This window comes from Tigriopus californicus, chromosome 6, assembly GCF_007210705.1.
Source record: "Tigriopus californicus strain San Diego chromosome 6, Tcal_SD_v2.1, whole genome shotgun sequence".
NCBI lineage: Eukaryota > Metazoa > Arthropoda > Copepoda > Harpacticoida > Harpacticidae > Tigriopus > Tigriopus californicus.
In genome coordinates, this window is record NC_081445.1 from 11,200,300 (window position 1) to 11,227,724 (window position 27,425).

The window sequence follows — 27,425 nt, forward strand, 5'->3', positions numbered from 1 at the left end:
TTCCAGACTTCTAATTCTAGAAGTCTGTGCCTAGATTCTCGAGGGCATGGAAATGTTATTCATTCGACTGAAGATAGAGTGAGTACAATACAGTTTTCGATCTTCTTGGGAATGGGCTTGTGGCACGCTTTATTTGTCTACTTCATCTTTCAACGAGAAAGCCTCGAATGTTTCTTGAATGAAATTGAAGTCGGGCAAACTGTGCGAAAAGGCTAGAAAATGGAAAGAGGTCTGTACGTGCCTTTCAAACTTCGCAATTGCAAAAAGAATAAGGTCACGAATCACGGCTATTTTTCAAGAAGAAAATGTGCTTTGTCGCCCTTCGCGTCACTCCTCAAAGTGATCGTGAAGAAAGCCTAGTGCTCAATTGGTCAGTGAAGCTATTTGTCGTTTCGATGTTTTAGGATGTTTGGATACTTTCGATGTAATTATAATTGAAATTTCAATCAGACTAAAAAAGCAATTACTAATAGTGATTATTACATTGGTGCTCAAAGTAAGCATAGTTGGAATTAATAACGTGTCAGGGAAATACTCGTGTCTTGGAAAATTACATTTTGCTCGAAAACGCCATGGCGGCTTGGGTTTTCTTTCGGTTATGCACAATATTTCGTATTTTCTGCTTCCAACTATCCACTCTATTATTATTTCAAAGTTGAAAATGCGCAAAATTAGTTAGCAGTACATTGAAAACTTTTCCCTTGAACTCCAAGGTTTTGAATATGCACTTCCGCTTCCATAAATGTGGGTCTCGATTCCTGGCGGTAAAAAACTGAACTAGATATACCTTTTGAATAAGCTCAAAGCTTAGCTTAATAGGTCAAATGTATTAGGTTGGTTCCTTCGACCTTCAAGGTGCGACCTTTTTTAAGACCCTTTCAATTAACGTTTATTGTTGCTACCACTCGAAAACACAATTTGTAAGAAAGAGTATGGGCATAAAAAACACCATATGATCTAAAGAAGGTCCAAGATTACCGCGAATCGGTCCCCTACGGTTATCTTGATAAACAGGGTGACAACTATATGTTGAGACTGCTTCAGAAATCTTAAAATGTATTTGAGTCCTAGAAAGGCAGGGTCAGGTTTGACACTTGATTAAGCATTTCTTATCTCACTTCTGTACCCTCTTGGGCTAAAGATGGGAGCCCTAGCTGAGATCCTTTAGACAAAAAGCTGCTTTTGTGCTTCAAAACACACCACTACTGAAGAGTTGAGATAAGGGTTAATATGTCAACCATTTCCTGAGCATGAAATTCCTCAGGTTCTGGAAAAGCAAAAGCTTGTCTTCACGAGGACCTGGGCAAGACATAGTGAACATGATGGTCAATAATGTTACAGTGACCCAGTGGCAACATGGGAACATTAATTGTAAGAATATAAAAAGCACTGAAGATTCAAATGAGAACATACAGGTTCAGATTATGAAGAAAGAAGGGACAAGAAAAAGAAGGAAGAAGAGCATGAAGAGAGAAAGTAAAGTCAAGCCCAAAGATTATTTGCGCATGTCTGGGAGAAGACAGTAAGGCCATTTTGTGTTCCATACACAATTCAAATGAACTTTTCTGTTTACTCCAATTTAGAAAGGAAGGTAAAGAGGTCCATTCCTTTTAGTGCTAGGGCAAGTCCGGCAAAAGTTGGACTTGTTTGAGTCCTCTGATTTTTTTTATTTTTTGGCAAGGCTCGCCCAGTCCAAGAGTTTGGTCAAGCAAAAAGACCCATCTTGGGAAATTTAAATAAAAGATCAATATTTTATTAACGAAGGAGTAAGAACTTGAGCCCTTTCCAACCAACTCGAGTCCGGCCAATTGCTCCAAAATCCAGTAAAAGACTCAGGTCTAGTTGGACTCGAATCTGGACTTGCCCCATCACTAATTCCTATTATCAGCGACCCCAAGATAACATTTTTGACAAAAAAGGACAATCTTGCCATGGAATACCATGTCTACCACCTCTGCCAGCCCCCATAAACATGTGAAATTTTAAGTGGCGGCAAAAGCTGGATCTATCATGTAGGACTTCATAAAAGTTATGGTTCAAGCTCTTCTGACCATCTTGATTAAACCTATCATTGCTGAAATCCAATATTCAAGGGCGCATTGTCGTTTGAAAGTGCTCTCATACATAGTTGTCACCCTGTACGGGGCTTTAAGTATGTCAAATGAACAATGGCGATCTAGTGTATATTGAATAGGTATTAAACAAGATCATCAATGGCTTTCCATTGATTTAGGATGTTGTATGGCAAGTCATGACAATATCAAGATGACCCTGCCATTGGTTTCCAAAATTTGGTATCTTCACAGCAATTAATAAATTGCTTGTTTCCATCACATCATTTGGTATATATGTGACAAAAAAGATTTGACGAATTTCCAAAGATTGGGTCAAAATTCATTTGCTCTTAAAGCTGTGCTAAGTATTGGGAACTATACAGTTAAAAAGACAAATATGTCCACAAGAGTTTGTGCACCTTATTAATTTGGTGCCCTATTCAAGCCATTTCTGATTAGAAAAGGCGAGAACTTTTGCTCTACAAAAGGAGTGCTGCATGGTCAATGTATTCCGTTTTGAATGTGAACACCATATCTCGGCCAGGAAGCTGACTTAACACTTCACGCTCAACAATCTGGCCGTCCTTGACTCCAAGTTCAAATTTCCTTTCCGTCACCGGATCTTCAGCGAGGCAATCCCCCTTCAAACATCCAAGAACTAATGCCAAAAAAGCGAGAGGTGGAACAAAACGCCTCTCGGAGGCTCTCCTCTTTCTTTTTGAGATCTCTTGGCGGCCAGTTTTTTTCGGTCGACAAGGGACCGATCAAATCCTGTGTTCCATGGGGTTCGCTCTCAGTCACCAATGATTGTGCAAGGATTCGACGGGCCTACTCAAACAAACATCAATGAGCAGAGATTGCTGTGAAAGTGAACGAAAATGACAAGTGACTACATTAAGAACATCACCGTTCTTTTGAATTGGTGAGCTGTTTCTTTTTTTATTTATGGGGGAACATTTTGGCAAACTAAAATACGTAAAGAATTTTGTAAATTGAGAGTGTGGTCGAGGTTGGAAAGTTTCAGTTGTATGAAGTGATCACGCTGCTTTTTTTGTAAATTGGATTTAGGTTGTGGAGGAAGTGCAAAACATACCGTAGAGTTAAATCGTATTCTTAATTTTTCATCAATAGATGGCGAAGAGCAGAGTTTAAATTATCTAAATATGCTCACACAAAGAAAAATTCATATTTCAACCCTGTTTATCATCTAATTTCGAATTCGCATAAGCCTGGCTATGATTTAATGACGGTTTGGAATCTTGTGTTAAGTCACAAAGTGAGGGCCAAAATTGGGCCAAACTGTTATAAACATTTATTTTTCGCCACATTGTGGGAATGTTATGGATGGCATGTGTCCACTTAAAACTGCACAGAGATTACAATCAGCTACTTTTATTGTAAGATTGTGAGGTGATACCTCAGTAAAATGCCTGGAGCGCCATCTAGGTACAGTGCCTTGGCATGCAATCACGATAATATTCCAAGTGTTTTCCTTACCTAGTGAATAACTCTGCAAACACCGTGAATGAGGCAAATACCAAGTTGTGTCTCTGAAAGGCATTATCGATGGAAATGCGTTCTTGAGAGGGATCATAAAATCCCTTATTGTTAATGAATATGAAGATATATTTCCACAGTTTGGCATTTTTCAACAGCAGTCGGTCTCAAAATCAATGCATTAAAAGCCTTCCTTAGCACATGCAGCTCATATATAGTAATCGACACAATATTGATTGTCTACTACTCATTCATTGCTTATATAAGAAATAAAACTAAAAAAGGAAACGTGGAACTTTTTAAGCGGTTGAGTTTGACGCATGAAATGAGTTCTTAAATGACTATTATCAAGGTTATGATTTATGGTCTTTCTCACGTTGAAGTGAAAATATAGTTGAGGGATCATGCTGTACGGACTTCCACCCTTGCAACGGTGGTGATATTAAAATTTATCCTGGACATTTTATCAGTGCCGAATCACTTACGATGAATGACTTTTAGACTGATGGTTTGATGTGCAAAAGAGCTGAAAAGAGACCACTTAGCTTGTTGAGCAGCTTTATTGGCTAGTTGAATTTCTGGGGGTTTTGCAGGTAGTCCTTAAAGATAACCGTGTAAAAGTTGATCCGCAGCTGTTTTTCAACGAAAAATGGAGTTCATGAAGATGTAGATTAACTTTGAACTCAAGCCTACCGTATGCGATCACTAACAATACTTCAAAGTCAATGCCCAAGGTCCAACCTTAGGTATATAATTCTCCGGCAAATCTAAAAAAAAAACTTCAAAAGCCTTCAAATCTTGAATATTTGAAGACAATTCTAAGCATAGTCGAGGTTTTGTTAAGTTAAAATTGGTCGACTTGATGCAATTAGATTAGACAAGAATTATCCTTGATTACCAGCATACATTTGCTTTGTCATCTATTCCAATTTGGCTGCTTGTTGAAGCGAATAGTAATCTGATATTGGACCAAGATGTTAGTGCGGGTTTTTGAAAATTCAATTTAATCACGGTGTGAGATGGCAGTGATGTTTGTCTAAATTCTCCCTCCACAAAACGCCAAAATCAGGGTGGCGGACTTCATTCTTCCTCGAATTTCTTTTACTTTACATGCCTAATGGTGTTTTGCTATGGAGCATGCCATAACTTTGGGTACTTAATGGCCACTGGAATGGGTTGAGAAGGATTTTTTTGGAGAGGCAAATCGAAATTAAATAATAAATTAGATAGTCGCAATCAGCCGGGCTGCGCCTAATCATCATCTCACCAATCCAATGAAGCAATATTTGATCATTATAAAGTTATTCAGACCATAAAATCAAATTCATACTCGATTTCCCTCGAATAAGGAAAGTTTTGAATCGTTTTGCTGAATTCTTACTGTTTTTTTAATAGGCAGTGTATTTTCCTTCCTTTTCACGAAAAAGGTCCGCGCATGTCAATGATCTTATTAAATCTAACAAAAAAGGTTGTCCCCTCCCCAAGCATAACAAGTGGGATATATTCTTTCACTAAAATTCAATTTTAACTATTCTAAATTCTCCGTTTTTTGATATCGTCGTTTTCTAAGTGACAATTTTCCCACAGGTCGCTTCCATCATGCAAGCCTTTTTCCTCATTTTACGTCCCACCAAAAAATACCAAGGAGCAAAGCTCTTTGCGAAAAAACTCTAAAAGGTCAAGAACCCCGACATTTGAGAAAAACCTTGCCTTTACGAAGATGACATTAGACCCTATTCTGGCAAAGAAAAAAGTAACTACTTTTCCGCACAAATAGAGTTCCAAAAGTTTCGCCATAGTGGGACGGTGGGTCAACTGATAAGATTTCTAGTACACAAAGCCTAGAATTGTAAAAGTTTCCTTCATGGGGGCATGAAATGGAATTTAAGTGTGTAAGTTCAGAAGATGCATTTCCTATTTCATTTTCGGCGTTTATTGCAATCTGATCTTTAATGGGAAATTGGAATATAGGACCTCTGCTAAAGCAACACCAAAACTAATGGAAAAGAATCAAGTTTGCTTGAATTGGCAATGAATGGATGTCGGTTTTGAGCATTATATGTACATAGGTGTGAGTGGAACACATGCTATAGACTAAGAAACCAGCAATAAATTGTAATTATGTGTTGTTGTGGAGTTGAACCTGAACATTTCATTTGAAACAGATATTTGACCCTTACATGGAATTAGTTCTCTTTTGAATGTTTTCAAAGAACAGATTTAAGCAAGGAAAGTCATCTTGAAATGATTATTGATGAGTAAAATAATTCGAATTTCCGCCCTTTAGGTTCCTTGGATGTAGGGTTGATTGGATTAAAGAAAACGTCTAGATGCGATTTAAAACCTGATAATGGGTTGTCTAGACATGGACGCCTTGGCAAAGGTTGTAAAAAGTGCTTTTTAATTTGGGATTAGATTCAAAACTAAATATATAAAAACAAAAAAAATATAATAGACATTGTAGCGAGTTACCAACCATTAATTTTGAGAGAAATTTGACTTGCTAAGCTAGCTAATAACGCTATGAAAATTACGTACTGTGCAAGCATAATTTGGAGAATTTCAAGAAAAGCAAAATTTACATTCGATTTTTTGAAACATATTTTTACAAATTCATCATCTGAAGATCCAATTTTTTCCAAGTTGACAAGAACATTGCAATTGTGTATTGTTTTGTCAGTTTTGAAAGTTGCTATAATTCTGAATTTAAAAGAGAAATTGAGTTTCATGCCCTCTATTCATCTTTAGGGCGTGCTTTTTCTACTCACTAGCTTAATATCGACAATGAGTCAGGGTTTCTATGACATTTGTTTCCACCTTCAGGGAAATGACTCTAGGTATATTATTGAGAATGTCTTAGTGCTATTATTCTGATCCATTAATCCCTTTTTGAAGGCACCACCATTGTTCCGAACACATAAAAGCAATAAGTTAAAACCAGAATCTTACATTCCCACGTCTCAAAAATAAGACACAGATGGGGTTTCTCAAGTTTACTTGGCTGAAATGAGCAGCCTTAAGATTACTTACCATCTCAGATTCCGTCAGTCTTCGAAATTGATCGATCCCCTGAAGGCAACGTTTAGGAAAAAAATGGCTTTGAAGTCTTAGAGCTGAAACGTAAAAATCAAAATTCAGGAGCGTGGTTGAACTTTTCGGATTGCGAAAAAGGAGGGTACTTTTGTTCTTTCCATTAGAGACGCGCTCGTAAAATGTTTTGAGATCAAGTTAGAGTCCGGCAAAAGACCAGCTGAAGAAGAAGTTCAAGTTATCGTTTTTTGATCCCCATAACCATTTGTTAAAATTGCATTTGTTTAGGGAAGTTACAAGCTGGCGATCATAATTTACAGTAGAGATGGAAGAGTGCCAAGAACAACCAAAGTGAGAGGGAAGCAGGGTTGGTAAAATGGCATGGCATAAATTCGACGTTGAATAACGGATGAGTACAATTATGCAATCGAGAACAGTAACTCATTTCTTTCATTGTAAATCGAAATTTGACAAAATGAATTCCGTTCAAAAGGCTAGAGCCAATTTCTTCAATTCAAATAAAAGACTATTGTCAAAAGGCAAATATGGTTTATGCTCTGTACTTCAGAGGCCACTTTACCAATGCAACTATAGGACCAATTCCTCTTTTTTGAATTATAATACGTTTGAGTTGTATTTGGCTAATTCTATCAAAATCTTATGTATGATTAGTAACCCAAGCCACATAATGTCCGGAAAAGAAATTGCGCTTATGGCATGTTACAAGTAGTTTATTTAGCAATCTACTAATCCTCTTTGCCTCTTTGCTTCTTTGCTTGGGATGTCTGATGTCTGAAATAAGGGCCCCTATGCCTCCTGTTAAATCCGTGTTCTTTTCTAGTTCGTTAAAGTTGCTAGCTTTGTATGTATGGCACGTCAAGCAAATTTTCTCCCACATCTTGAATTGCATTCCTTCATTGGTTTAGGTTGCATTTGAAGGGGTGATTATTTTTCCTTTAGTATTGTGGACAACCAGTACTAGGGATAGGTTACAAGTTCTTTTCACTGGCATGTCGGTTTCGCTGCAGCCTTGAATATCATGATTAGAATCTTCGTCAGTATGAATAGACACTTGTGGAACAATTTTGAATGTTACTTTTAATCCAAAGTTGCTCCTTAAAAGATGAACAACGTAAAAAAAGATTTAACTTGGATTGTTATGAAATAAAGAAATTAATGGAGAATAGAACTTCAATGCTTTTATGTTTCTTAATGCGTCGTTTATAAAGTTCAAAAGTCAAATTTTGAGGTAAAATAATCGAAAAATATTTTAAAAGAATATTGTAATTCATTTTTGATGTCGTATGTATAACAAAAAAATGGTGAACTACTTTTGATTCCGTCTGAGCTTTCAAAAATTGTTGAACAACCTCTCCAGTTTCGGCTTTTTTGCTACAGTACTAATTTTTTGGTCCAGGTGGATGCAATTAGTGGGGGTATGCACTAAATCCCGTAGGCCCATAAGGATGCAGCAAAGAGCCTTATTTAACCAGTCGCAACTCAAGGTCAAACTCAGAGAAAATGGAATGTTTTTTTAAACTTTCTCTTAGTGACCGACTACGTACTGCAGATATTTCTTTCTATTTCCCATGATGTATTGTCATGTGTAAAAGAACATGACAAATACATTGCACACATTGACTTAGAAGCCATAAAAAAATGATGGAATACGAAGCATAAATAGTTTAGTCGTTAGGAAATCCTGATTGTGGGCAATATAGTTTTGCCAACCCTGTAAATCTACTGCATTGTTTTTGGCTCAAAACGTTCCAGAATAAATCTTGGCTATTACTCGACTTTTGATATTGACAAGCAATGTTCAAACAGGGATTAAGATGCCAATCTTACCAGATCTACCCTCGAAATATCCGATTACAACAAAAGTGACAGAGAAGCATCAAATCGAATTTTCTACTTGAAAGCATCAATGACGGATGTTGTTTCTTGCCAACACTTAATTTTGCTTTACAGTTTAAGACATTAATATGAATCCTGAGTCCTGCGATTCAGCAGTAGTGAAAATGGGTCCGACTATCCGGTTGGTAACGAGAACCATATCAATGGGATTTTGTACTTTCCTGATCTTTTAATCCATCTCATCTCTTGGAAATTGGGACCAATTATTGCTTTGACTGATCATGTAGGAATAGTTTTTTCACCAATAAACGATTATTCAATGCGTTTGTGTCGCAACAAATGAATTGAAAGCCTTTTAAAGACGCTGGATCGTTTGTACTTTGATGCTCTTGACTGAATACACATAATTGTAAATGGTTTTCCACAACTCATTTTCTTCATTCTCATCCCGAGTCAATTAGATTTTGACATAGTACTTTAGTTATCTGGTTGTAGCCCACTGTACCCTTTGGGTTGGTAACTAAACTGAATAAGGCTCTTATGATCCTACAACAACAAACTTTCTCTGGCATTTGTCAAGGCCAAATGGGGAATAAAGGTCAAGAGGCGAATCTCTCAGTCAGTAATGAGTCAAAAAGACTTGATATATTAATATTAACTTGCAATGAACCCTGATGAACAAAGCCTTTCAGTAATTATGAGCTACACTGATATTGAGTTTAAGTGAAATGACCTTTGGCAGATGTGGAATTAAATGCCAATTCCAAAATTCGCCAACTCGAGCATTTCTGGATTTGTACCCTGTAACCTTTTTGTGCACATGGATGGTTGCCGTGGAAAGTTTCATTGATTTGCTTGGGAGTCAAGTCAAGTATACATGGAATGGTTTCAGCCACAACAACATCAAGAGAAAGTACACTTTCACGTGGTTTGAACTTTGAAGTATCTGATATCATCGTGAAAAATGTACCAAAGTTTTGACATTTTTAAGCCTTGGTTGGGCGTTATGTTTCAAACAGAAGGCTTCCCTCAAGAGTTGCTTCAAAAACCAACCTCTTTTGACCTTGATATTTGACTCTGGTCCAATTCAAGAGATCACTTAGAGTGTTTCAGAGGAAGCTTAAATCGGCCATGTGTAATTCGCTCGATATTATGGGCCACTATGGAGGTGGAAAGTAAAAAAAAACTATATACATTAAAAACCAAAAGTAATTTACCGTAAATTTTGATTTTGAAAAAGCAACCTTCATTTCTTTCGATGCTTTTCAGGATAAGAATATTTTGGGGGTCGATTATGCGAATTGTATCATTTTGGCCAAAAACCAAATGGTCCTTGGAAATACCAGTGCAATATTGTATTTTCTGGGCTTCGATAATCGTGAATGCCAAACATTTTACAGACTTCAATGAGAGAGAAGAAGAATGCCCTTTCAAAACTAAAACCAACTCAAAGCAATACGTTGAAAGACATATGGATAATCTTGACAAGTTTGAGCACTGAACAACCTTTTTGTAAAGTCCAAACTTAAGCTACGACCTTCAGGTTTTGGCAATAATGAAGTTAGCTTTGCAGTCAAACTTGTGAATCTAACATAAAAACAACATTACTTCTCTAGAACGATTTGCATTACTTCTTGCAAGGGTGCATATTTCTGCAAAATCAGCATCAGAGGCCCCCCTCTCCATGGTCAATGAGATGACTTTTCTCTTTACAATTGTTTGAGTCCACTCTATTTTATATCATGCAAAAATATATACATTTTCAAATCCTATCTTTCATTTTTTAAGTTCAATAATTAACTCACTTTTTCATTTTTTCACCATGTAAAAAGGTGTTCTCTTCAAAAATTGATCATGTTAAAATCCCATCCCCAGCAATTGTCCAAAAGCCCAAATTAAACTGCTTCACTTTTTGCGATAACATTATTGGTACTCACTAAATATCACTCCATAAATCAGATTAAATAATAAGCAATCCATGAGATGATCTTTCATTTAATACGGAGATACGAAAAATTCCTTTCCTTGACCTTTTTCAAGGTGCTTTTTGTCTCTAATTCACACCCACATAATCACTCGGGTTCTTGGCTTAGACACGGCTTTCCTGAAAATTTTGTCTTCAGTTCCCTCGATACCAAAAACCCGGAATCAAGTTATAAGCACAAAACCCTACGCATATAGTTTCATACAAAATTGGACCCATTTTAGGTATTGGGGGATTGGAGTTTACCGGCCTTTTCTAACCGCTACAAAAAATGTGATCCACGGCAGCTTAGATGTAAAATTTTAAAATTCGTTCCCACCTTATAATTTATAAATGATATTTGCTCTCCCAACGAGTTTGAGTTGGCAGACCGGTCAAGCCCTTTAATGTAGGATTGATCTAAAATCCTTATCCAAAAGATGATTCTCATTGTACTTCATGATTCGGTTTCATTTTTTCTAACTTTGCCGCATCACGAAAAGAGATTTTAAGAGCCATTCTAACTCTAAAAGATGCTTAATTGCGGGTTGTCACTCTTAACCTTTCGCTCAATCGAGATGGGAGGAGACCCTTAAGCTATTGCCATTCCATCTCAAAGTTGTTTCGGATAAGATTCCAAGATATACCATTCATAAACGTCTTGGAGTGAGCTTCACAGGAAAAAGTCCCCAATTACAGTGCATTTATACTGTTAAACAACACGTTCACAGTACAATACTGTACATAGGCTAAAACACGTGGAGACGGTAGCGTGACCTTGGTTCCCGGTTCAATGATTAAACACGCAATGCACGTCAACGCTTTAAGCAATTCATTATTTTTGAATAGAGTTATGGCAGACATTGGTACATAGCATCGTTAAGATGGGGTTTTATTGCTTTATATTGGTTTTTGGTCGGAGACAGAATTCTTGATATAGACAAATATATCTTATTTCAGGAATACTTTGATCATGATGAGATATTGTCCGCATCTAGGTTCTGTGGGTTTACATCTTAATATATCAACTCTTTCATGGGCATGTAATTCCTCAGGTTGGGTAGCAAAAACTTTTTTTCACCAGGACCTGGGCAAAATATAGCAGACATTGATGGTCAATAATGTTAGAGAGACCACCCTGACGAGGGTTGGAAGAAGACAAAATGAGTTGAAAATTCGAAGGAAAACATACAAGTTCGAATTATGAAGAAAGAAGGGGCGAGACAATATTTGGTGAACGGTTCTTTTTTTTCAATTGTTTCATAGTTTAAAACTTCGATGGTAAATCCAGGCGTTATTTTTAGTGTTTAGTGCCTGATATTTTTAGCGAGAAAACTCTTAGGCTTTAAATTCAAAGTCACAAAAGGCGGTTGTTTGAATAAACAAGTTACGTAACGTCCTAATGGGAAAAATGAGCATCTTTTTGGGTATCAAAATGATCCTTATGCTGCATTAAAAACTGAAGTGTGTATTCTGACCATCAGAGGGTGCTTCCCTAACTAGTCTCCATATTTATTATTAATGCATATTAGCTGCCTTTTATTTTTCATAATCTATTCAATTGTCATATGAAGTTAGTGTTCTCGGTTGCAAAATGCAAAAAAAAGGTTTATTTAGGCTCTGCAATTTGGATCAAAGATTACTTTTTGATCGTGAAGATAAAGTTTTGAACTAGTTTTTCATATTCAATCGGTTTCTCCAATCTCCTACTGACATAGATAAAAAAACAGTTTCCTCAATGACTCCCTTGGGTGCTCAAGATCCAATCTCCAATTTTCAATTTCAATTATGACGAATTCATCTCCATGGTCTCAAATGGAGTTTTGCACTCAATTAGATTGATTCCCCTGAAATCGAATCTCATAGAGGCTCTGTTCTGCTTTCCAGAGTTTGGAATGGCTTTGGGCGATTTACCCAAGACTCTTGAGGCCGTGATCATGTCAACCACATTTTCGAGCACTTCAGAGGGAACCACGCTTTCTCCGCACGAGGAACCGAGCAAATGCCCAACTGAAATCCAATATGACGGTAAGCAAAACACCACAAAAAAGACACACGCTCGGTCTCCTGACAGGAGGTTGAATAATTTACCACTAAGTCAAGGCCGACCTTGAAGGCCAAAGAATGGCGTCTTGGAGCTTTGGAACTCGAGCGAGGACCCTTGAGTGTTTGAGCCAGTTCCAAGAATCACCTCCTTCACTTATAAAATAACGAAAATGTGCAGGGATCGGGAGGTGCTTGGGTTAAATAATGGCTTGGGTCCATTACATATGCACGCCACCCAAAAAATGCATTTAGCACGGTGTTGTTCAAATATGGTAGGAATTTTCGGCCCTTTTTTTCCTTGAGAACTTTTATCATTAAAGCACGAATAGCAGAGGTGAGAATGGGGAATGAGGAGCGAGAATCGATGAGGAGTGATCCAATCAAGCCCACCAATGGACCATTCATAATGCATCCGTTCGTTTCAGATCCCAGCTTCTGTCCCTCTGTCTACGATGGATTTGTTTGCTGGCCAGCCACTCCAGCTGGCCAAAACGTGGCCCTTCCGTGTCCGAAGGGGGTTCCCGGATTAGTGGAAAACAGTGAGATCTCATTATTGCCAATCAAACTTTCCGACATAATATGATAATCTGACATGAGAGCGAAACGTGTATTCTGATCATTCAAACTGAAGCAGACGTGGGAATTGGATCATTTGATAAGTTTCAAATACTCGGTTTACATGTTCCAATCAGGCTCCTTAACTTACATAAGGATTAGGTCAGATTGTCTCGAGAGGTCATCTCGATATTTATTGATGTTATATCACAAACGAGACGGGTCTTTATTTTAATGAACGAAATGAACACCAAATACATAAAATCCAGGGATCATTCAGCTTGAAGGTTCACAAAAAGTTCAAGATTGGAATTGATGACATTTTATTCTCCAATAGCTTTGGGCAACAGATAATCTATTGTAGAAGTCCAGCTCTCATTGACTTCGCTTATGAATCTTATCTTCACTTTCTTTCACAACGATCTATACTGCTTTCATATTGAGTGTTAGGATTATAGTACATTCAATTGTAACTCTCTGATGTTGAGAAAAAAATACCATTTTGAAAATCATAAAAAGCTTAAAGGTGAGCTCAACAAATTAAAAGATTGTTCCCATTTTGTTAAGACGTAAGATATTCCTTTGTCCTAGATTAGGTAATTTATCATTCTCTTTCTCTCATGTCATAAAACACTTGTACTGCACTCATATTTATTATGTATACGTAGCTGGCTCTATCTTTTGTATAGTCAAGTTCAAGGCTTAAGATATTAATGATTCGATGGTTTAGCAAAGCAAAATGTAGTACTAAAAGTTTCTTTCTATTAGCCCACACTTGAAGTAACAAAAATGCCAAAATGAGCTGATTCAAAGAACCTTCAGCTTTCGTAGCAACACTGATTAAACGTTTTAATGAAATCAAAAGTTCAATTTAAAGGAAACGCTGTGATTCAAAATAATCAATTCATGACAATGGTCCCGTCATGTTCTGAGGCCTAAAGGTCACTTAATGGAGCAAGAAGGCCTTGCATCTTTTCAAAGGTTTTTCAAAATGGACAGTATTGTCGTAGGCTCAAAGGCCTTGGAAATTCACAAGTGACTCTTTTTTTTGTATCAAGGACAAATATGTGAAGGTCGCCTTTTGAAATATCACGAGATATTTGAAAGAGTTTGGGACTTCAACATCAACTCTCAATGTTGATTTAAAGTTCAAATCTGACATCCTTGCCCTTTTTCAACAGTGTGTAACTTTGAATTAAAATGATTGTTGATATCGAGGAAAATTGACTAATTCAAAACAAGATATGCAAAATGAAACCATAAACTTGACCACAATTACTCAAGATAATAAAGATATAAGGACAAACAAAGGTTTTGAGTTTCACTTTAGATCTTTCCGTGCTTATCAAAAAAATAAAGGAAATGTTTGGGAACTCGGAATTTACCCGGCAAAAATTATCCTTTTTGACTTAATTGTGTATGATTGATGCTTTTGTAATTTGCCATTTCTAATAATTGAAGGAGCTTTAAAATCTTGAAATTAGATTTAAAAATCCTCTCTTAAATATAACTTTGAAGTTGCAACACCAAATCATTCATCATGTCGTAATGATTCTCTATTTGTAAATTTACACAATGCGGTAGATTAAGTGGACCAATTACCATACATAGAAACTGATTGTTCTTCAAGCGAGCAAGATATGTCTTACATACCTTTTAAAAATATCAAAAAGCTCAAATTAGTTTCTGTGAATTCCATCTGAATTTCAAATACCATACCATGCCTAATCGGAATTGAGCTTGTAAATGTCTAATCATAGGGGGTGTCGCGTGTTCCAGATTTCGTTTCGAGGCATTGCTTGAACAATGGGAGATGGTTCAGCTGCAAATCTGCTTCTCCGGATCAACTTAATACCACTTCTTCGCTCATTGCGGACAACGACACCGGGTGGACCAACTTCAGCTCCTGTCTCACTGAGTCCACTCGAAAGCTCATGAAAGACTTAAACTATGAGGCTGGATGTCCGAAGGATAACCTGCAAGACGATAGCGAGGTAAGACCATAGAATAGAAATCCTAAGAAAGGAGGAGTGACTGTCATATCGTCTATAAGGGCCTTACGTTGCATGAAATATGGCTTATGTTCTGGACTTCAGAGGGTGCTTTGTGAGTCAGCCTTTATCAAAAAGAGCCGATTAGGCAGATTTCTCTTTCTTGAATTATAATGCGTTTGTGTTGCTATAGGCTAATTGTATCAAAATCTTGTTTTTAATTAGTGACCCAGGTCACATAATGTCCGGAAAATAAATTGCTTTCATGGTTTGTTACAAGTAATTTATGTAGCAATTCACCGTGCCTCTTTCCATTTTGTTTGAGCAGTCTGACATTGCAGATATGGGCCCTTATTGAGCATTTGAAGTGATGAAACCATTTACACTGTAAATGGAATCCTGAATGATCCTAGATGAGACTATTCAAATGCAGTAATGGGTATCCTTTAAAAAAATGATTTGCCACCCAACCTTAACAATGATACAACTTATTACCCAGTCCATTTTGGGCAAAAAGCTCTCTATCTATCTCTATGGTTAAAATATAATATTCCCTGGGGAGTGTAATTGTTAGCATCATATTGATCCTGCGTTTGTGGGCGTGGTTATGATAATTCAAAGTTTCCTTGATAAATATTTGGGAACACAATCATACCAAAGACGTCTCTTTTGGTGGAAAGTTATGCTAGTCATTACAAAAGATCTCCGACTTGACTTTTCCTTGGTGTGCTTCACATCACTTCTCCAATTACTGTCTGTGTTAACCTTGAAATGTAAGTGAGCTTTGATTGAACAGAGAAAATAAACATTTAGTGACTTAAATAGATCAAGAGTTACACTCAGAGCAATTGGTTGGTCTGCTGATTTAAACATATCAGAGGCTGATTGCAAAAGTCCATATTGCCAATACATAACTGTACATAACTGTACATAACTGTAATGTAGACTGACTTTGGGTTTGTTCACTGGAATTGAAATCTTTCCATATTGGTACTCAAAACGCATACTTTTAAAGATGAGCTTGCCCAGGATCAACATTGAATCTAAATAAGTTTTCACAAGTGGGCGGGTGGGCATACTTTTGCAATCATTGTGTATATGAGAAAAAGCAAAAATAGATTTTGATTGAAGCTTGTTCTAACCAAGAACTTGATACTTTTTTCTAGTTAATGTGAAATTGCGTGAGTGTAAGCTCAACAAGTTTTGGAAATGTGAAGTTGTTTTCCACTTCAATTCAGCACTGATAAGCAGATTACAAATGAGTTCAAGAGCTTTAGATGGAAAGAACCTTGTAAAAATTGCAAACCAATCATAAACCAAGCAATAACAAATCTAATAGCAATTCAAACTTGATATTTTTGTTCAGCAGGTTTCTTTGCTTTCCAGATAATGTTTTTTCAGCCATCAAAACTCATTTCAAATACAAATTAGAACGCATCTGTAGACCACTTTTCATCACTAAAATATCATTCCCCCTCACTTTTTGATTGGGGTTGGCACTATGAATTTGATGAGATGAGTCACCTTGGGCTCCTTACTTTGTGGCGAAACAAAGAGGACAAAATAGGCCCGACCCCATCTCAATTGCTATTGCTTCCCTATGTGGTCTTGTTTTAAGATGATTCTATGGCCTTATCGCTGATCAATCTTATTCCTTCCTTGTGCTCTATTGCCCTGTTCATCGAAAATCCCAGAGCTGCTGACTTTCATTCTGGAGCCACCACTTGTATTTGCTCGATTTGTCGGTGAATCCCAATGCCTCTCAGGACCGTTAGGTTCGATCAATCCACTCTGAAAAAACTGTACTTAAGAAAGAGGGTTCAATTGCGTTCCAAAATGGGTAGACTACATTTCTAACGCATGTTAACTTGTAGAGTCATTTACATTGTTCGATTTTTATTTGTGTTTGATGCAGTATTATGTCAGGTGAGGAATCTTCTTTTCATTACATGCTGCTTAAATGTACGTTTGCGCAAAAATTCAAAGTATTTCTAAGATTCGTGGGCAGAATAAAAAAGCAAATTACTTGCCAAGAACAAGAATGTCAATTACCATTTCTGAAAATGTGGGGAATGCGCGTTACCACATGAATTTTAAAAGATGTCTCGAAATGCACGAATGGTTTTAAACCTAATGTAGCAGAAGCATCCCCAAAAAATGCTTTCAGATATGTGATTCAATTCTTAATTCAATTGGATCCACATTACTTCTAATTGTCATTTTTACAACCTTGATCAATTTGTTAGCGTTAAGCCAATTCAAAAGGCTAACTAATATTCAAGTAAAAAGTCATTTCTCGCTGAAAAGGATGTTTTTCCGTATGCAAACCTTCTGTTTGAAGGTTTAGTATCAATTGCGCAATTTGAACAAAATCAAGAAATATTTGCTTCTAACATGACTAAATGTTCATTAATCGTAGTAACTCTAGTTGCGTTGCTAGAAATTTCAATCTCTGTAGAAAGACAGACCATTTCAAATGGCATGTAAATCTGCTCCTCTATAGCTTCGTTCTCAGTGTGTTGAGTCTTCCATCGCTAAATGTAATGCTTACTGGATGCACTTGAGAGGCGGAAAGCGATTCGTGGCCTGAATATCATTTCCGGCAAATCCCACTCACTTCCCTATTTTTGACCATCCGCAAAGCGGATTTTACGATCCGAATAATCCATTGGTGCAACGGACCATTTTCCAACAGGAAAATGGATCCGAGAAGAAACGGCAAAAAGATGAATGCTTCCTGTTTGATTCCGGGATATCCAGTGGGTTTGAATTACCTTGAGTGCCTATATCAATGCCATTTATTGCCCGAGGTTTTAGGAAAAAAAAAACGTTTCGATAAAAAAGAATCCGCGCCAACTTTTACAAATGTCCAAAAGTTTCGGCTAAGTCTAATTGATCCCATTTGTTCCTGTGAACTTTGAAACATACCATCTAGTTTCACGTCTACAGAAGGTCAACAAAGACAACAACTTTTCCCAACGATCGATGCTACATTCTTCGGTCTAGTGACACGTTTTTTGGATTACCTTTCCGTATTTTGAGCATCAATTGGTCCAAGGAAATTGATCGTCGTCAGTGGATCAATCCCTTAAGGCAGCAGGTTTATTGACACACGACAACGTCAATGTTCCCCCAAGAAATATCTAAAGGACCCGATCTATGTAACAGCTCTGGCTGGCGTTTCCTTGGACGATTGAGTGATGGATGTTCGGCAATTTTGGGCCTCAGCTTGCATGCCTAATGAGAGCTCCTCTTAATTGACTTGGCCGAGAACCATAAGCACGAAATGGATCCTCTACTTCAAAGAGATTCTTCCTTTCAATCGGTAGATTGAGTCAAGGTCGGTGGAACAGAAGAAAATTGTCCGACAAAACATGTTTACTATGGCCTTGAGACTGTGGAATGTCATGCAATGTCAACCCTATATTTGGACATTGAGATCGAGGACCCTTCAAAAGGTCAGAAGCGATGGAATGAAAGAGGCTTTAGCAATTGTTTTCAATGCTTGAGAGAGACGAACATGTGGGATGTTGTACAGTGTGTGCTCTGGGGTCTTTAGGGTGGATAACGTATTGTCCGTTAATGGGAGCGGTAGGTGTGTGAATGGTAGGATTAGAATAACGTTGACGTAGATTCAACATATGGAGGTAAACAGTCTCTTAAAAGCACCTGCTACCAGGAACACCTTCCAGAATTGGGGAGAAATGATTTGGAGTTACCTCATGGGGCTGTATGCATTAGTCTTTTACTCGATTTTGGAGAAATTGGCCCGATTCGAGTCTTTTAGAAAGGGGTTGAGTCCTGATTCGTCAAAAATGTTTAATTTTGCAAGACGAGTCTTTTTGTTAAAACTGACGTTAATAAAAGACTCGAGTCAGGCAAAAGTTCAACCCCCCACTTTAAGACATATTTTTCTCTAATGATGATCCGACCGTCAAAATAACAACTGAATTAGACAAATGTTTTTCCAAATCAAGCAGGGCAACAGGCTAAACTAACAACCTTGTGATCTTACTCTGATGGATATCTGAGTACAATAGTAACCTTTTATATGCATTAAAGTATGGTTGAATGCATTTATTATTTATGATTTATGCACGGCAAGCAGAGTTAACTAAAAACAAAAAGCTGTAAGCTTAGGATCAAACTAACAAAAAAATTTAATATTAAGAGCTTGAATATGTAAAAAACAAGAGAAAATGAACCAGGGAGAAGCAAACATTCCAATTGAAGAAGGGTGTGGATATTTATACGATAAAGAAAGGCAGTGGATGAACTCAATATTCAGGAATTGGTACAAAATAATCATCAAAGCATTTGCAAAGTGCTTAAAATTTTTGTTCAACAGTTCTGAAGACCAGACCAAGTAAAAGATCTGGATAATAATATTCATCAGAATTTTCATATTGGCTAGCTATGTCCATTGAAAGGTGTGCTAGTATCTAAATGCACATCTTTTGAATTTTTTGAAGAATAAATCCCAAATCATAAATTAACCCAAAAATATTTTTACAAAATTTTGTATGAAATATATGTAAAACGCGTGATACGGCGAATTTTGCTTCAAATAACCCCACAAGTTATTTCAACCGAATCTCGACATGACCAATCCAATTCTACCCAAGTCTGTTTATTTGCCCAAATCACGAGCGTCAGTGCAGTTCAGCTGCTCCTTGAGCAGATTTCCCACGACTATCTGTTCCTTTTCTAGACGTGAAGCATTATTGAGTCTAGGCAAGAATCGATGCGAGATGGCCCTCGAAAGTAGCTGTGTACGTGCTATGCGTAATTGGAGTCATTTCCTTATCGACTGATCATCAAAGCAAAACACGAACTGCCACAGCAAAGCTCACTTTCCAAACTTCAAATGAGGAAGATTACTTTCATTCAATAACAAAAGAACATCAACAATGACACACTTGAATGCCCTAATGAGACTGGCTTTTCACGTCTCAGAATTCACTTTCTATCCAGTCCAACCAGAGCAACCATTGGTAGCAAAGATGGCCTTGTTCGTCAATTCCATTCCAAGATGAAGGCCACGTTTTCAGTCTAGCATCCCGATCGTTGGACCAGGTCTGTGGCGTGCTCCAATGGTCGTTGGCACCAAGGAATAACCAAAAGGTTAGGCACGAGGAACAATGATCGGAATGCATTCATCATCCTCAACATGGACTGCCAGAGGCACAATGGTGCTTCGAGGATTGCGCAGTAGCCTTTGGAACATGAATCTTGGGACTTGGAGCCGATTTTGATGACAATCTATTCAATTGAGCGTACATCGATTCCATTATTAGATCTCGAAGTGTGTGAGAGGAAGAAGATACCTAGAGAAGGGGAGAAACTTTTCTGACCTGAGAAAAAGTTTGGGATCAGATTGCTGACCTTGTAATGTGTAGGGTTCTCTTATGACGCACTTATGTACGTGCTTCTCTGACTAAAGATCAACAAGACATTGGGTTTTAAATACTGGGGAAAAAATAGCTCATGGGTGATATCAGTCAAAGAGAATACGAAAGGACCGTTTTCCTCCCCTATCTGGGCAACATTATTATTAGACGATTGCGAGAGGTTATGTACGTAATAGTTTGATAGCTATTCATTTGGTCTGAATGAAGTGCAAGGGATGTGATTCACCATAGAGCTCTACAATGATAGCAAACAATAATAGTAAAAAGTCTCTTAAAGACTATTTATATCGCATAGTTGTATACATCCTGTGCATAATTTAGAAGTGTCCTTTTGAAATCAAATCCACTTCGCTATGTTTAATTAAGTGACATTTGTTCGTCAATAGGGAAATTAGATTAAGCATGATTTGTTGAGAGAAAACTTATTTTTCAGTACCTTCGCATAGGCCTTGAAATCTGGATTTGATTTCCATTTATGCTTTTGGATCCAGGATGTGGAAACAAGTTCAGCTGAAGATTCGTTTAGTTAAATAGTTAGGGATAACTTTATCCATGTTCTTTTCAGATACTGACCGGTATATAATCAGTCGCCGAAATGTAATCTCAAGTTACAATCCTTTTGAAATCAGTGAATATTGGATACGTGTTATTGACTCTCAAAATGTAAAAAAATATCGAAAATGGTTGAATATGTCAAAAAAAATGTCAAAATGTTCAGAGTAATAGTATACTTGACTAGACATTAGAATTACATTGAGAGTGTCTAGAATTTGTTCCGCTCACAACAAGAGAGTGAAGAGAGAAAGAGCAGACAGAACATAAATAAATAAAAGTATAAATAAAAGTACGTAGGTGATGAAATTCTTAGTTATTGCCAAGTAGGCGATGGTAACTAACTCTGTATCTGCCCTTCAGTGAGTTATCCGGTGACATCCTTTTTGATCATTACTAGTCCTCTTTGACAAATAGATTTATTTTCCTATCGCAAAATGACGCCTAAGAGTATCTATTTTCCTCCCAAAAGCATCGATAACTGTTGCGAAGAGTCAGCTGATGTGAAACATGTTCCATATATGTCCTCTGAAATATTGCATAAAACTCCGAAAAAGTTTAAAAAGATGTATATTTCCTTGTCCTAAGCAGCAAAAATGTTTCAAAATTTTTTTTTTTCGAAGAGAAAAATTCTCGACACCCAATAATTAATTAAACCAAGTATTGCGTTTCTCGGTTGATTATTTGTTCCTTATTTTAGTTTCCTATTTGCTCTTACTCGCATCAAATTTTCTGTAAATCAATTCTCCAGTATCGCCTTTTAAGTGTTGGAGTAGAGAAACCAATAAACAATATAGTCGAGCTGCACAAAAAACGGGGTCGTTTACTTTTAAATTTTTACAATAAAGTGATTGATAAGGCCAACAAGAAGGAGTGGTATCGAGCTTATCTTGAATAGCTTTTAGATCTATTCACCACTTGATTGGATGCATTCTCAAGTCGTAGCTATCACACAAACATGCTCCATTAATCTAATAATTGAATTGCTCCTCTCTCTTAAAGACGATGAGTCTCCATACAAAAACATTCAAACCAACTAAAACATACGAACATTCACGATCTTTTGTTTTTCAGAACAAGATCCTGATCGCCAAATTCAGCCGTGTTCTCGAGGTCATGGGATATTCACTTTCATTCCTGGTCCTCTTCTTCGCGCTAATAACGTTCTGTTATTTTCGGTAAGCATTCAAATTTGTCCTTATAAAATCTTAGTGTGCATTGATACAAACCCTGAAATGTAGCTATCTGACTAGTGTGCCGTTGTTGTTAGGACTCTTCAGAAACCCATATATTGTACGTCAGTTATTGCTGAAGCTGAATAAGTGAAGGCACAATAGTCGTTGATTGGGATAGAGATTTGTCAAGGATGCAGTGGGCTCGGAAAAGAAACCACCCACATACAAGCGAGCATCACCTACTCACAAATCAATGCCACCGTCAAAGAGACATGTTTTCTTGAGAAATGACCTTTAAACAACGAGATTAATCGCCATCGAAATTGAAGTTTTCTTCATTTTTGGATTTTATTTCTTCTTGGAAGGGATGGTATGAACCCACGTGTTGAACACATGGTTCGTTTATGGAGACCTCGAGGTCGTTGCTCCACTTTGTTTTGGGTACTTATGTCATCTTCGTTTTGAGGTCAATTTTCTGGTGGTGAGAAGCCAAGAGCGTCTTGAGTCCGGATCAAAAAGAGACATTGATTTTTATATTTTTTTTTGCCATGTTTACTTGCTGTCGACAAGTAATCGGCTCAAATTTATTTCTTCCTGTGTAGTGAAGGGGAAAACAAACACCTGATTAGAGTAGCAAACGCGCAAACCTACACTATGCATAGATTAACTCGATTAATCGGCTTATTTGGGCAGGCTATATTCTGATATTGACCCGAAATAGCATGACATCTTTATCACACAAACACCCGTTTTTTGCAAAATTTGGTGGGTCACGCTGCAAGTTGGCTATAATCATGGTGACAGAAATTAATTGATCAAATTTATATTCCCATCTGATCTGAAGATGAGAGGAAACTAATCTGATAAGTTCAACTGATCAGGAAAAAAGTTCTGAATTGAGTTAAGAACGTTAGATAAATTTGGGTAATCAGCATAATCTGTCATATGTCAATACAAGCTAACAATTAGTTACACCGGGCTAAAGTAAAAAAAAGGGTTGGAAAAGTAAATTAAAACATGTTCTAACCCAATTGCATCCAAATCTTTAATTTTCTCAGTTTGGTTACGCTTAGTACGTTGGATTAATTCAAATTTGTTGCCATGCTGACATATGGAGAACTATCGTTCACTATTTCATATATTTGCTTCAATCAAAAATCGTTGAAGAATGAGCCAAAGCGTTGAATTAACATTTCCAATTGGTCCATTCATTCTTATTCTTCATATAATCAGCTTCAAGAAAACATGACCATTTTTGAATCAGACGTTCGATTGAGTTGAAAATAAAGATGTGCATTCTTTGCAACATAACGGATGGCCGCGTGTTTTACCCAAATGTTCAATGACTTAAATTGGGGCATGATTTAGTACCCATTTCAAACTAAAATCAAGTTATGAATAAGGATCGGAAAGATGGGATAGTGAGCTCACATTAAGTTTAATATATATGTCAGTTGATTACTTGCAAAATAAAAAGGTAATCATAACTAATTTTATTACCTTCAGTTGTAATATTTTGCATGTCGACCACAACAATCCGAACATGAACAAATCAAACTCAAAATTATTCTTTATTTTCCCAACTTGATCATAACTTTAATGAAACGGTTTTGGGAGAATTATACGGAGGAAAATAATTGTTTCAAACTTATAGCGTCGCTGTAATCGATTGGCTTATAATTGATAGTATCAAATGAACAAGTAAAATGTTTTTCATAAATGCGTACGTCTTTTCATTATTTAGAGCTAGATAGTGTCTCGTCCTTTTCAAATGTCCCTCCTTCAATCAAGTTACGTTCGTTCTACTGATGGGATCAAATAAATAATCACGGGAGGTTGCGACTAGGGCTACCAATTTACATTTTCAGCGGCATGTGGCACAACTAGCGGAATATTGGAAACCCGTTAGTTAGCCCCAAAAAGTAACCCTGATTTTTCTTCGATCAAACCAGGGTTGCTTTTGGGATCAAACCTAGTCTTTTACGTTACGTTGGAAACGGCTAGTGCTTTGACTTTCCTAGCTTTCTAGCAATCCTGATTTTGAAAATTTATTTGATCCCGTTACTAGTTAATTACATAGTAAGATTATGTAATCTTACATAAGATTTGGTCTTGCCTCGACTTGATGGCAAAATTAGAAATGCTGGCAAAAAGATAAAAGCTGAGGCAGCTTATATTTGGCGTTTGTGTTTATTGCAATTTCACACAAGCGTTCAAACCCATGAATTCAAGCAGAATTGGCATCCGCTTTACAAATCAAATAGACAACACGATTTTACATTTAATATAAAATGGCCATTGTCTCCTACAGAATTGTGATTTCATTCAGAACTCCACTGAGCATTTTGCTCAACAACTCTTCGAAAAATTTCTTTTGTTGCCCCGCTCGAGTGAAAGTGAATAATAATCACAACTTCACATTGGATCCAAACAACCTTTATCGTCAAGTATAGGTCAAGGCAAACAGGCCATTTGAGGTTTTTTTCACCACCAAGGTTATTGTTTGACACGAGCATGCACGCACGTCTAAGACTGTTTCTTTAACAAGACATGCTTTTATCGGGTCTGTAACGAGGCATGATTGAAGAAACACCGATCCAAATGCCATCTCTTGACATCGAGTTTCCACTGGAAGTTTTATCTTATGTGTAAAACAGGACGCAATCGGAGGAGGGTTTTACCGTCGCTTGCTTGGTTTTGTGATTCTCTTTAAGGTCATAGGTGCAGAAGTAATGACTTTGAAGTACGACACAAACTCCAATGACTCTGCATAATATTGTCCACGGAAATGCCCAGGGAAAAGGCTTATCTGCTTCAATCAGGGTTAGTTTAATGACTCTTGTTAGAGCCCAGCGATGCGATGGTAACTCAGATTGGCCTCAGCCATTGTAATAAAAGGTGAAGGGCCCATTTCAAGTCCAATGTGTTTAGTCATCGTAAAAATGTGGAGAGAGATGAAATGCTTACCAACGATATTTGTTTTCACTTCTCAAAAGATCTCCTGTAGAGCTCTAAGAAGAGGATTGACAGTTGTGTTGAATAGAAGAATAACATGCTTTGTATCAGACTAATTGAGCCCGTGAAAACCAAAAACCAATGTGAAAATGTTTTATTGAGCTAAACTTAAAACACATTTTCTTTGGAATATAAGAGCTTGCCAAAAAACAGAAAAAAACATTGACTGGCTGGAACAGGAAATGACAGTTTTTATAACTCTCAACTTTGTGGTTAGATGGCAGGTCAAGGAGGTTAGTATGGAGCGCCCTCTGTGGTCAAACTATCTTAACTTCTGTTTATCTTGAAAAGGAATGCACAACCGTACAAGTTATTGATCGGAAATAGGAAATGCGCGCCACTTCTTCCTTTTCAAATACTTTCGGCAACAACAACAGCTACCTTTCACTTTTTCAATAAAGCTAGGAAACTTATCCCCAGGGCCACTACAATTTGAAATCATGTGAACTTCCATACTTGCGGAGTTTTTGCCTCCCAAGTTATTCCCCTTGATGTCACAGAGCCGGGGGTCTTTTTGAATGTCAAACTGATTAATTCTTTTGGGATTGGAAACTTCGCAGAATGGCTAGGTATTGCACTAACTCTTCGAAGAAACGGGTTTCTCTCTCAAACCAACGTTTGATTTGTACAAACCATAAACGTGTGTGTCAAACCCATTGCCAGCACAAACGAACTCGACATCTTGGATCTTCAATGCAATGTGTCTACTGGTTTGGATTCTAAGTATGTGGCCCAATCCAGTTTGCTTCAGCCTTCAAGCAAGAGTAATGGTCTCATACTGAAAGTCTCCAGTGGGTCCTCCTTTGAACGCCCACAGTAAATGGATTCATCACCACAAGGACCACGTGGTGCTATGGACTAGGAGGGCATGCAACATGGCATCGCACATTGAAGCCTCCAATGATGTCGAGGTCCTGGGCTAGAATTGTGTTAGTGATAGGGAAAAGGCATGGAACCAAACATGGTCGATTTGGTATTCCGTAAGACAATGTAAATAACTTCAGAGATTATTCTTGATCTACCTCCGTTTCCCAATAATCTCAAGCTTCGTGCATTAATAAAAAGGGTTTCTCGTCAACATTACGAAGGAAAGGATTGACGTGTGCTTTTGTTGTGGTGCTATAACCTTAATATCTCATGAATTTCAAGAGTATAAGGATGAAGCAATAGTTAGCTCTGGTTCCCTCAGTATGGAGACCTTTTCGGCATCAATGGAACAAGACATTAGATAATGATGCCTTTGGAGGCATCGTGATTTCTGAACAAAAAACCTTTGTTATCGGAAATCACACTGAACTGAGACCAATAAGGAAAAAAATGTTTGGGTTGTCAAGATCCTTGAATGTGTCAACGTAAAAATAAGACGCTTCATTGTCAGGAATTCAAAAGCAGTTTGTGGTCCATTGAATAGAAGACAAATTGAGTTTGTACCTTTCATTTACAGGAAGCTTCGTAAGCATAGGGTGACGAGGATACACATGAACCTGTTCGCTTCGATGATCCTGCAATGTTTCATCCGACTTATCATCTATATTGACCAATTTGTTGTCCGAGAAGATGGATTCACCATCACGGCGGCGTCCAATGTGTCAATGAAAGGCATCGATAATACGGTAAGGTTTAGTCATGCAGAGCTCTGGTTCCCATCAGCACTCCAAGCGGGCAAACTTGGAACTAAGAAAATCCTTTGAAAAGGCGATTTGCATTTTTTAATGTGGGAACAGAGAATAGCAGCTTGGTCTTTCAGCACTTGATTTTTTGAGTCAAAAACTCCATGGATCTCGATTATTATTAAGCATATAAGACTCCAAGAATCAACAACTGAACAAGAAACAGATCGTGGCATAGACCATGGATATCTATGCATAGATCAAGCCGATTCTGTAACTTGGTTACTATTCTTCTTTGAAAGCCTGATGTCCAATCTCGTTTGGTCCTTACGCAAAAAATGGTTTATTTACTTCAATGAGCAAACCTCCCTCAAAATTAGGGAAGATAATGGCGATTCGTGTTAATTGGTTGATATGTAGTCTTTCAGGGGTTCTGCATGATTGCACAAATAACACACTGTGTGACAAACCTGTACGTTGGTAGAATGTCATATGACATGGGGGAAAGTTAAAATAGCCTGTATTGTTTACATGAAAACTACATATTCAATCTTGTAATTTGCCCGAAGATTTTGGCAATGTCTTCCAATACGATTAATGCACGTAAAAAACTAATGAGGAAAAATTGGTCTAATATACTGTAAGCCTACATGGGGCCAAGAAAGTGCT

At 37.4% G+C, this 27,425-nt stretch overlaps 1 protein-coding gene across 1 annotated transcript in view; it reads left to right on the forward strand.

The window, feature by feature from the left end:
* The first annotated feature begins 2,447 nt into the window (after window positions 1–2,447).
* The window catches only part of LOC131882060 (PDF receptor-like), a 37,258-nt gene continuing 12,280 nt past the window's right edge, over window positions 2,448–27,425 (forward strand). Inside the window, exons 1-6 of the mRNA XM_059229093.1 lie at window positions 2,448–2,976; window positions 12,289–12,429; window positions 12,873–12,986; window positions 14,782–14,996; window positions 22,031–22,134; window positions 26,591–26,759. Coding sequence (XP_059085076.1) covers window positions 12,297–12,429; window positions 12,873–12,986; window positions 14,782–14,996; window positions 22,031–22,134; window positions 26,591–26,759 — 735 coding nt within the window. The 5' untranslated portion in view covers window positions 2,448–2,976; window positions 12,289–12,296. The remainder of the gene's footprint in view (window positions 2,977–12,288; window positions 12,430–12,872; window positions 12,987–14,781; window positions 14,997–22,030; window positions 22,135–26,590; window positions 26,760–27,425) is intronic.